General features: G+C 39.8%; 1 protein-coding gene across 8 annotated transcripts in view; it reads left to right on the top strand.

The window, feature by feature from the left end:
• The window catches only part of WDR72 (WD repeat domain 72), a 218,622-nt gene that overhangs the window by 4,211 nt on the left and 202,359 nt on the right, over positions 1-12,052 (top strand). For 7 of the 8 annotated variants that reach the window (XR_012153995.1, XM_073303832.1, XM_073303831.1 and 4 more), the window contains 2 exons: positions 7,247-7,411; positions 8,739-8,845. Coding sequence is in view for 6 of the 8 variants with exons in the window: in XM_073303832.1 (XP_073159933.1) it covers positions 7,259-7,411; positions 8,739-8,845 (260 nt within the window). In the remaining 2 variants the exon portion in view is untranslated. Of the gene's footprint in view, positions 1-7,246; positions 7,412-8,738; positions 8,846-12,052 lie in introns of those variants that run through there. The other variant, XM_073303838.1, reaches the window with a different exon arrangement.

Consider the following 12,052-nt stretch of genomic DNA (forward strand, 5'->3'; position numbering starts at 1 on the left):
TGATGAAAACATATCTTTATTGATTGTAGAAGAAGAAAATCATTCTTAAAATGAAATCCACAGAAAAATCATATCCCTCAGAGAAAATTTCTGAGTGGCAGGCTGAGATTAACATTATAAAATTGAATTTGTGCTGCAAACCTTTGATGTAATCAGCAGCTGGGAGATGGTGTTGCCCTTGCTGTGCTCCTTCTGATTGTGGTGAATTACTATGTGGAATGAAATAAGTGTTTCTTGTGTCATTTGTTCAAGAAATACAAACAAGGTATTACTAGGTGGTTCTTGCTAGTTAAAATGGGTTGTATTGATTCCGGGTCCCAGTCTCTTGCTCCTTTGGACTGCAGAGGCAGTACATTCATATCCCAGGGGAGAGCTGTAAGTCACTCTCAGCAGTGACTCCTCTGGCCGATTAAGGAGTAGCATTGACAGATCCCAAGAGGAGTCCCATTAAGTTTTAAGATGGAAGTACAGTGGCGGCCTGAAGGAGGAATATGAAGGGAGGAGGCCTTTTGAAGCAGAACTGAATAATATATGTGAGATCCTTAAGGTCCTGTCAGGAATATAGAGGACCATTAGGAGTGAGGATGTGGGGTCGATATGTTCAGAGTTGGAATAATTAACCCAACACACTTTCCCCGATGACTAGAGTTTACTAAACAAGGAAAGCATACTTATGCCTCCATACGCCCTGAGGCTACGTCCCCTCAATTTAAAGAAACCATTCATTTGTGCACTCTCCACTGTGTACTGTATTTAATAACATAGGACTGGAAGAGACCGCTTGGGTCATTAAGTCCAGGCCCCTACTAATGCAGACAAACCTCTCATATAATTCCATTCATGAACTTATCAAACTCCATTACAAAACTAGCTAGGCTGTTTGCCCCAACTACTTCTATAGGGAGGCTGTTACAGAACCTCCCTCCTCTGATGGTTAGAAATTTTCTAGTTTTTAACCCAAATGAATTCATGTCCAGTTTATACCCATTTGTTTTTGTACCAGCATTGTCCTCTAGTTTAAATAGCTCTTCTCCTTCCCAGGTGTCTTCCAGTCCTTATATATGTACAGAGAGCAATTATATTCCCTCTCAGCCTATTCTAGTCTCCTCTCGTAAGATAGGATCTCCGTTCCCTTGATCATCCTGCTAGCCCTTCTTTGTACCAGGTCTAATTTGAATTCATCTTTCTTGAACATGAGTAACTAGAATTGTAAACAGTATTCCATGAGGATTTTAATCAGCATCTCATACACTGGCATTAATAGTTTCCTATCTTTACTGGAAATGCATCACCAGATATATCTAAGGATCACATTTGCCTTTTTTCATGATCACATAACATCGATGGCTGAGAGTCATCCTGTGATTGCCTAAAACGCTCTCGTCTTGCTCCTCTGTTTTTTCTGACAGATGCATCCCTAGCTTAAATGTTTACAGTATTACAAACATTGCCCATATTTGGCAATATATTGTCAATCAACTTCCTATTTAATAACTTTAAAAATATAATTTAATACATCTCTTGCTTTTGTTATAATTTTTGTCTTTTTCTGTCTTTAAACAACATATTTTCTTTATTATCATGGTTCTCTTTTCCTATTTTTGACATGTCCTCTTGTCCTTCTCTTGCTCACCCCTTTATTTCTTTCTCTTTTTCAACATTGTGTTTCCTACCTCCTCCCCTATAACTTCTGTATCTCTGTTGTATTTCCACTTCTCCATCAAATATCTCTCAATACCATATTCCTTTTTTTCTAATTTATCCCCTCCATTGCTCCCACCTGCATACAGGTCCATGCACCCACCCACTCCCCAAGCAGTAGCAGAGTGCAGTTAACCTATGCTTCTAAGTTTCATGACTACAAACAGGGTTCGGAATGACAACTGAGATGAACAGCAAAGTTATTAGCAGCCACAGCAGCAGAATTGGAGCTATGTGTCTGGAGACTTAGAAAGACAGCACTATATTCTACAACTGGTTTACATTTGGCAAGTTATGTAATGGTCAAGGCAAGATTTTTTTTAATGCCTCTCGCAGAGAATTTCTTACTTGCTGCAGACAGCGAATGAATGGAATTTTAAAGCTCTGGAAATGATTATATTATATTCTTTGAAAATTCTGTTAATTACTACCAACACTTATTTCCTTAAGGATGATGTGTGTTACGGTTACAATGTGTAAGGAGCTTGTGAGAGTTGTGTGAGTATTTCACACTGGGACTGTAGGCTGCAGGTCAAAATATACCTTTATTGAAAGTAACTAATTTTATTTATTAAAGATAAACAAAATTGTTGACAGGACCATTAATTTTTTTAACATAAGCAGTAAAACAGAGGTGTCAGGAAAAAAAAGCCAAGGAACAGAACAGAAACATGGAAATAAAATAGGTTCTTGGTTACAGCAGCCTTACAAAACTGTCATGAAAATTTTCCAGCCTGTGCCTTAAAATTTACTACCTTACATTTTACCATGATGAGGCAGCTCATGGAAAAAAAACTAATGATATTTTACTCACCTATCAAAAATATATTAGTCTCGCTGGGTAAGTAGAATTTTGCAAGCCTGAGAGGAAGCACACATGCAGTTCAACCCACTTATCCCATCTTTCCTCAAATAGTTCGATTGTTGACCTAATAAAAGCAGTAAGTCTTTCACATCTCAATTCTTTTATTGTTGTTGACCACACGTCTGTAGTATGCATTTGTTTTTGCACCTGTGGTAATGAAATGTATTTGCTGGCTGCAATTAATTAGTTTCTGAAAGCTGTGGCATTTATTAATATGAATTTCTTAACATATTTTAACAACAAATAAAGTACATGTGTAATCCAAGAATATGAAGTTCTAACAAAGATACAATAATTAGAAACGTAAACCCGCAAAGATTTTTTTTCTGGTAGGTGGTAGATTCACTGTACTACCTGCAGAGTTCTCTTTGAAGTTTTTTATACGCTATATAAATTCTACTTGAGGAACTTTTAGTCACATGTTGAATGACGGCCTGTAACGTCTGGAATGAGGCATCTGTCAGAATCAATTTTTCATTGCACCAACTTATTGAGGCAGCAACTCCTGGAGAGGGAGATTCATCATTCAGAGGACGATACATATCAGAAACGGTGTGCTCTGACGTCTATGTTCACAATTAGGGGGATCATTTATTCTTTATCAATAAATGATATACTGCTCTTTGAAGGATTCCAATAGGAAACTCAATACAAAAGTTAACTGGGGGGAGTTGTTATTGACTTCAACAGGGTGTAAGCTTAGTTTTTACATTTCATATCTCTCTGCATGTTTTTAGGTTTTCTACTTAGCATCTGAGCATCTCATGGACACTAATAAATTTATCCTCAGACTGCTTCTTTGAGCCAGGGGAGTGTTGTTATTCTAATTTTAGAAATGGAAAACTGAAGCACAGAGACGTGTGACTTGCCCAGCAAGTCTGTTGTTGACAAATGCTTTCCTTAGGGCAGGGACCAAAGGGGTAGGGGAAGAGGTGGGCTATGGTTGGCTTACCTTACGGATCTTGGGGTTCTACAGAGAAAGCAAGCTCCAGTCCCATGTGGGAACTACCTCTACATGGTGTGACTCAGCCCTCTCCTCTCTGCTCAGTGTTGAGACTTCCTGGTCATTCCCACATCTTTTTTGCTAGTATTCCCCGTCCATAAAGAAAAATCAATCAGGAGATGGAGTCATGAATTTATTTCTATTTGACATCCATACCAGGACAGCGTGACCCACCTGCTCTCTGGTTCCTCAAAGCCCCTACCCTAGCTTCCAGTGGTCTTGCTCTGCCTGCATAAGGGGAGCCTTCGGTTTTTAATTACAGTTTAGATTCTGTGCAAATGATCCAGAATTGCAAAAGTAAAATTGCTGAAATCCTCTAAATTATATGATCTGTACTTTACTCATGACACAGTTTTTCCAGGTTAATAATGTTCTGTGTTGCACTTCTGTAGAACACACTGTTGCTAAGGCCTCCCTAGAACCAGCAAGGGAGGCAAGACATGGTCACTAGGCAAGCCAGAGGAGGGGAAGCTCTGGCTTGTAGCTTGGTGTAAGATGGTGAGATAGCCATTTGAGAGGAGACTTCTGGGCAGCGTAATCATGATGGTCCATTGGGAGGACAAAGGAAGGAGTTTATTAGGCTGTGGACAGGGAACAGGATGGGGGAGGGAAATAGTTCTCCTCAGGGAATGACAGGAGTCAGTTTTTTTTCTTGACACCCATAGACTTCTCATCAAGAGAGCTTTAGAGAGTTAAGATTCTTATCTTTGAGAATTATATAATGACATCTAATTCTCAGGTAGTCTGTTCCTATGTTTGGGGCAGGAGTGTAAAGGTGTCTGTAAGTCACCTTTGCATCTGAAAGCTTGTGTAGGAGGTCAGACTAGGTGATCATGATGGTCCTTTCTGACCTTAAAGTCTATGAGTCTGGTCCTGGCCTAGGAGGTAACATTTGTCAGCCATTCCATAAGGCTCATTTCAGAATTTCCAGGCTCTTTCACATACTTGCTGGCCTCAGGGCTACTCTGACATACACTCTGCTTCTCATTGATCCCAGTGAGGCCTAGGAGAAACTGAATAGCTTAAATGCAGTGGGCTCTGGCCTGCTTCCCTACACACCTTCACCTGTTCCTGCCGTCTGCCTTAGTTCTGGAAGACAGATTGGTGCATAGCCCCTTTGCTATCTCTGCACCAGCTGAGGAGGCTCCATGTTCCAGCAATATTCTCAGAGGGCCATTTCCATACCCAGTAAGTCCTCTTCTGCTGCAAGAGTGGCAGAAAAGGGCCCTAATATAACTAAGAATCAGGCCCAAATGTCTTGATTGATAGAAAACGTGTATAGCCTTTTAATCATAGTTTCTATATTTTTAATTGGTTGTTAACTGCATTTGCTAACATGGTGTTGGTACATGAGTATTTTGAATTTCTTCACTGAATATCTGAACTTCAGGGTTTTGCCAGTGCATTGTTGCAGTATTAAGGTATATATTACAGTTCCTACCTCTCACTTCCCCAAACAACTAACATTTTTTTTTCTGATTCTTTATACATTTTTGGTCAAAGTTTAATATATTTATTATGGATCCAAGCTAAGTCACTTCCTAGCATTGAAAGAAGCTTGATTGAGAGTCGGGTTATGGGTTAATACCAAGAATCAGACATGCTTGAGTGGACAGAGCTGGTGGAATTTAACGCGTGTTGCTGATAAGCTACATGTAGCCCAGATATGCCTCTGGCGGTATTTGACTTTGTGGAAACAGATTATACCTTTTAAAAGGTATACTCTGATAAAAATCTGTTGATAAAATATAAGAAATTTTGCTTTAGGTGCATCCTCATAACAAAATAACTTTGATAAAGCCAAATGCTGTCAGACAAAGTGTATATGTGTACACAGTATTTCTAAAAAACTCTCAAAAGCAACACATTCTAACAGGATAACTGTTATGCAAAATGGAATGTCTTCTTTAGCTGTGTGTTTTGTGAATCAGATCTGAAAAAGACATTCGACCAGCAGAGGAAAAATAACAACTAAAGAATATTACATTAATTCTGTGCCTTCTATGGATCTTTTATACTTAGAGAGGCTACAGTACAAAAAGACAAGTACAAAATATTTTCATAAAATTTCAAATTTAACCTACTCTCCTTTCTAATTGTAATATTATGTCTTCTGCAATAGTTTGCTAATAGACAGTGGATGGTTCTTCATCCATAGCAGCCTGTCCACAACAAAAAAAAATGTATAAATAAATCTGTTTTCTACCAGTCTTTTCTAGAGTCTTGTTACAATTTTAGCTGGGTTTTGACACTCTTTTGTTATTCTTGACTTGTATAGTATCAGATATCCTGGTAAAAATACTGGTTCTGATTTTCCACTTCCATGTGCCAGTATAATCTTTTATAACTGTGCAAAGTGAGTGCAAACTACTGTAAAACGTCATCAGAAGGAAGCACAGCACGAAGTGTTAAATACATCCCACTGAATTTAGATAGTAGGATCACTCTTAAATCCTCAGATCCAAAATTTGACCTATTCTAAAATTGTTAAATTAGTAGCTCCCATTTTTTATAGGACCTACAGAAACACTGAACTCCTCCTGCTTGCTTTGCTATTAAAAGAATATTCCTAGTTAAGCTGATATGATGTTTACTTTGTAGAAGAAATGAAAGAAAAAGTAAAACTTCAGTGATTGCTAAGTGAATAAGCACAAAATGGATAGGAAAAATATTATATATAAGTTCACAGAGAATTAAAAATAAAGTTTTAGAAGTCAAATTCTAAAACTGTAGTTTACAGTGTCCTTTTAAGGTTCTGGCACGAGCAACCAAATAATGATAGGTAGATAATCAACTTTATGTTAAAACGTGTGTATGTGTTCCTGTGCAAAAAACCTTACATTTGAAGGTGCAAAATCCAGCACTCAAACACCTCTCTGTTCCCCCTTTCAACAATCATTTCACATGATATGACCAGGAGAAGACATACTTGTCGGGCACATGATTTGCTACCTAGAAGAATCCTAACAATGGGAAATATTTGAAGATCCATGTTTTTTAGACAAGTTAGGCAATGTAGCAAACCATATTCAGATCTCTGTCTTATTTATTTTGAAGACAAAGGGAGTTTTGCAGTTGACATTAATGGGAGCACTCCAGACTTCAATTAGTTTTCAGAGCATAGTAACCTGAACAGCAAAAAGTATGGTGAAAAAGTCACTACGTGAATATGAGATAGCCGTTGTTCCTCAAGATGGAACCCATGGAAGCTACACAAGAAAAGAATTAGGCCAGCAAGTTGAGCCAGCACGAGGCAAAAATACCAAACCCAAACAAAGGGAGTTAAAGCACAGTTTTGGAACTCAAACTCTCCCCATATAGAAAATCTCAGAGAGTGGTTATGGGGAAAGCTGCTTGGACAACCATGACTTGAGTAGTTTTTTTTGTTTTTGGAAATGTCATCATATTAATCTAAATTAAATTAATCGTATTCTTTGCAGTGGTCTTAAACCATATTGTTCCCAAAATATTCTTAATCTTTTATAACTAGGTGGCAATAATGAGAAAGTAGTATTGTAATAGCAAGAACAACCAATCATTGTTCAGTTACCTGACTCTCAAAATCTCAGTTTATGCTCCTTGAACAGTAACATGTGATCACCCCTTTGAAATGTTTGGGATTATATTTTTCATATTTTGTGTTACTTGGAACTATTTTACCCTCTTTTTATTTTCAGGTTTTGTTCACTATGAAGACCTCAGTGCCAGCTGTGGCACTGTGGGGGAAAAAAGCACCCTCTCACAGCATCACTGCCATAATGATTACAGATGACCAGAAGACTGTTGTTACAGGAAGTCAAGAGGGGCAAATATGTCTTTGGAATCTCTCATCGGAATTAAAGGTTTGTGACCACTGTGGCGTTGTCTGTCAAATAACCTGTTGGAGTTTCACCTTTTTATTATTAATAGACTATATGTAACTCAGTTGCAATTAATGTAAAAGATAATGTGTGTGGGTCTTTATGTTGGAGAAAAGGAATTAACCAACATAATAAATGTGAAAATAAAATGTAAATCTCACAGGAGCAGCCAGTTCTTTGCAGGCCTCTTTGAGTGTTCCGTGGACAATTAGTGAGCCATGGACCACAGTTTGAGATCCAGTGCAGCAGATGATGGCAGTTAGTAAATCTGTATAATTATGATGGGTCCTGTCCTGGAGAGTTCTTCTTTAAAATCAGTGGCAAAGTGTGGTTCTCTAGTTCCAGAGAAGATACCATTATAGAAATGTGGTTGATAGGAATAAAAGAATTAAGAGAAATGGAAAGACTTACATTCTGTGAATGAACAAATGAACTGTTTGAGGAAAGATGAAGACCAAGTGAGATGAAGTGTAAAACACATCAGTGATGTAATTTTGTAGCAAAAATGTGTATTTACTGTAACCCATCATTCATATGGCTTTGATTCTGCTGTGTTCTCAAGCATGCTCTTGCTTCTTCTTCATTTGGGCTCAAGCATGCCATTTACAAACAGACGCAGGTTGGGGTGTTGCGAAGTTGCACCTTGCCGGTGGGAGTTGAGGCAGATTTCCTCCCACAGCTTGCAGGTGTACCGATGAGCATGCCTTTTTCAAACGAGTTAATTAGCATCTTAACAGGCTTTTCAATAATATTAGGCTAACATGGCTTCAGACCATGTTTGCTGGCATCTTAATGGGGCTTTCCAATTAAGTTAAGTTAACTTAATTGAAAAATATACTCTTTTTTTTTTTTTTTTTGCCCATCAAAATATAGGTCCTTTTGGATTTAGTGAAGCCTATTGCTTAAGTGCTTTGCTGGATCAGACTCTTAGTGCACTCAGCCACTTCTGCTATCCCGTGTGTACTGGGTGGCAGGGCTGGGGCTGTCCTGTTTTGATTCTTTTGGAGCATCTTGCACACCAGAAGCCACTCAAAATGGGCAGTCTTTATACCACAGTGATCACAGGGACTACAGTTGTACCTTGCTGTGTGCAGGGGTGCAAAAGGCAAGTGCTGCTTACACACTTCTCTGCTTGTGCATCCTTGGAGCTGCTGGGCAAAATCTGGCCTTATGTAGGAATACAATGTGTACTGTTTACCAGTCAGTAATAAAATTAATAATGAAGGTGTTTCTTAACTTTGGATTACTTGATGATTTATACAGAAAAGTACTGTTTTAGTTAAGTGAAATAACTGCATTGCTCTCCTAGATTTCATCTAAAGAAATTCTCTTTGGTCATACTGCTTCAGTAACATGCTTGGCGAAAGCAAGAGACTTTGAGAAACAACCATATGTGGTTAGTGCTACTGAAAATGGGTAGGTAACTGAGTTTTCAATTACTTTTTGAATCTTAAACCATCTGGCAAGGCTTAAGAACAAATTTTTCATTTGGCAGCTGACTTTCAATCCATTTTCCCCATGACATGGGAAGGTGCAGTGGTCACTTAGTACAGTATAGAATAACTTTATGATTCCTCTTCTAAGAGGGTCTCTGCTTCTGCCATGCTGAACTATCAGCTGGCCCACACACAACATGGAGATGGGGAGCCCATCTCTTGGAATGCAGAGAGGTCTGGCAGGTCCAGAGAATCCATGTGTTTCCAGAAGCCCATTCCCAAGAGAATGAGTAATCAGGGGCCCTATGCCTACCAGGAGCACAGAGCTGTGGAAGGGCATTGGCAGGACCAGAAAATTCTTTAGCATCATGAATACTGACTCTCAAGGGAATGAGGCTATGAGAGAGGTTGATGTGCCCAGGCCCTGTAACAGGGTTGGCTATCTCTCAAGCATGGCTCTGCAGCACCCCGCTGTGATGGGTTCCCCAGGGTGCAGCCTGGGCTGTCTCTCAAAATGCCTTGTTAGTGACCAGCAGCAAGCCCCTCCAGGTGCTGTGATCACTCAGCACAACAGCATGTGGAGCCCCACACACCCAGCTACGTTGCATGAATGCTCCCAGAGCCACTCATGAATCATACAGGGAAAGGCACCAGCCAAATCCCCCCAACTCCCAGCACTGTACCTCAGGAATATACAGTCTTGCACTGCTCAAGACTAGCAATGCAGTTCACCACTTCATCAATGGAAAGTGGCCATACACCAGCCTTTGCAAAACCTGAGTAGATTTACCACACATTTCAGGCAAACTCTCTGGTAAAGATAAACAGTAAAACAAATGTATTGACTAAAAAGATAGATATTTAAGTGATATTAAGTAATAGGCAAAAAGTCAGAGTTAGTTACCAAAAGAAAATATAAGCACACAGTTTAAACTCTCAAACCTATTAGACTGGGCAACATCTAGATTAAGCAGTTTTTCTTATTCCACTGGATATTGCAGTTCATAGTACACAGACTTCACCCTTCAAATCTGGGCCAGTCCCCAGTTGAAGTCTTCAGAGTGTCCTTCTTGCTTGCAACGTAGGTACGTGAAGGAGAAAGGCCCAGCATGGGGCCACTGTGTCTGTTTTATACCTTCAGTCCTATGTGCTTGGGGAGCACAAGTCCAGGTATGTCTGGGGGCATTGCTGAGTTTCCAGGCAAGGTTGAGCAATTCCCCTGGTGTGGCCTCATGTAGATGAGTTATTGAATTGTAGCTCCTTTGCTGGATGATACCGTGCCTGGGTGTTGGTTACTTTCCTTGCTGTTGCCTCTGGGGAGCTAAGATCTGAATGATTCCGCAACTACAGCATGTTTTAGTGACAAACATACAACACAATTCTCATAACTTTATATGCACTAAAGATATACATATTTAGATAGAACAGTGGGTTTCAGCAGTTCATAACCTCTCCCCTGATGCCTCACGTGGAATGCTTTATATGTACATGAGGAATATGAGGGTTACAGGACTCTTCCCCCAAGGTATAGAATGTCACAACTGCCTCCATTTCCCTTCTCTCACAGGGCTCATCAATAACTCACCCTCACAGTCCAACAGTAATTTAAACATTCCCCTTCTGAGGTATAAGTCCTCACTAAATAAAGGACCCTCAAAGTCCCAACTGCAGATCAGTGTTTCTCTCCTGTTGAGTTAGAAGTCCCTAGTCCTCCATCCTGAAGTTGGGTTCAGGTCCTTTACTTCTTGCAGGAGTCAGTCTTGCTCCTTGCAGCTGCTTCCTCAAGCCAGCTACAGGTTTCTGTCCTGCCGAATCCTCCTACCTAGAGTGTTCTCAGCTCGCATACAAGCTCCCTTAGTAGCTACTCCAGGAGTTCATCCCTTCCTCTCTCATAAACCAAGGTCTGGCCTGAGTTAATCCCATGACTTCATTATCTCATTCATTATTACCCACCTGGGGAGGGGAGCTGATCTGGGCACAGGTGGGCTGAGGTCCCATTTCCTCTTAAAGGGGCCAGCCACCTTGTAACACCACTCTATGCACCACAAGGTTCCTTCCCCACTCTGAACTCTAGGGTATAGATGTGGGGACCTGCATGAAAGACCACCTAAGCTTATTCTTACCAAGGTACAAACTTTGCCTTGTCCTTGAACAGTATGCTGCCTCCACCAAGCGTTTTAAATAAAGAACGGGGAAAGAGACCACTTGGAGATGTCTTCCCCCAAAATATCCACCCCAAGTCCTACACTCCCTTTCCTGGGGAAGGCTTGATGATAATATCGTCACCAATTTGTACAGGTGAACACAGACCCAAACCCTTGGATCTTAAGAACAATGAAAAATCAATCAGATTCTTAAAAGAAGAATTTTATTTAAAGAAAAGGTAAAAGAATCACCTCTGTAAAATCAGGATGGTAAGTACTTTACGGGGTAATCAGCTTCAAAACATAGAGAATCCCGCTAGGCAAAACCTTAAGTTACAAAAAGACACAAAAACAGGAATACACATTCCCTCCAGCACGTCTTATTTTACAAGCCATTAAACAAAAGAACATCTAACACATTCTAGCAAGATTACTTACTAACTTTACAGGAGTTGGACAGCTTGCATTCCTGATCTGTTCCCAGCAAAAGCATGGCACAGACAGCCCAAACACTTTGTTCCCCCCACGAACTCCAGATTTGAAAGAATCTTGTCCCCTCATTGGCCATTTTGGGTCAGGTGCCAGCTAGCTCCTTAACCCTTAGCGTCTTACCTTAGCTTCTTAACCCTTAACCCTTCTTACTTTAGCTTCTTAACCCTTTACAGGTGAAAGGATTTTGCCTCTGGCCAGGAGGGATTTTATAGCACTGTATATAGAAAGGTGGTTACCCTTTCCTTTATATTTATGGCACCCCTACTCTCCCAAAGTTGATCCTGCCCATGGTACTGAAAGTGAGGCTAACTTTCATCTTAATTCTGAACTTCCATTTTTCTGGCCCTAATCTATACAGTTTTAAGTGGGGAAAAGTATTCTGTTGCTTAAATACTATATATGTGTAAAAATTAACTTAGAAAAAGACTAAAAGCTTTCTCATATGTTTATGTTATTTGGAGAAACAATGAAAGATCACTACTGGATGGATTGTATTGTGTATCTGGGATACATATAGATAAGGACAAATGGTCTTCAGAACCCTTTAAATG

The sequence above is a fragment of the Lepidochelys kempii genome, chromosome 10 (genome assembly GCF_965140265.1).
Source record: "Lepidochelys kempii isolate rLepKem1 chromosome 10, rLepKem1.hap2, whole genome shotgun sequence".
Lineage (NCBI taxonomy): Eukaryota > Metazoa > Chordata > Testudines > Cheloniidae > Lepidochelys > Lepidochelys kempii.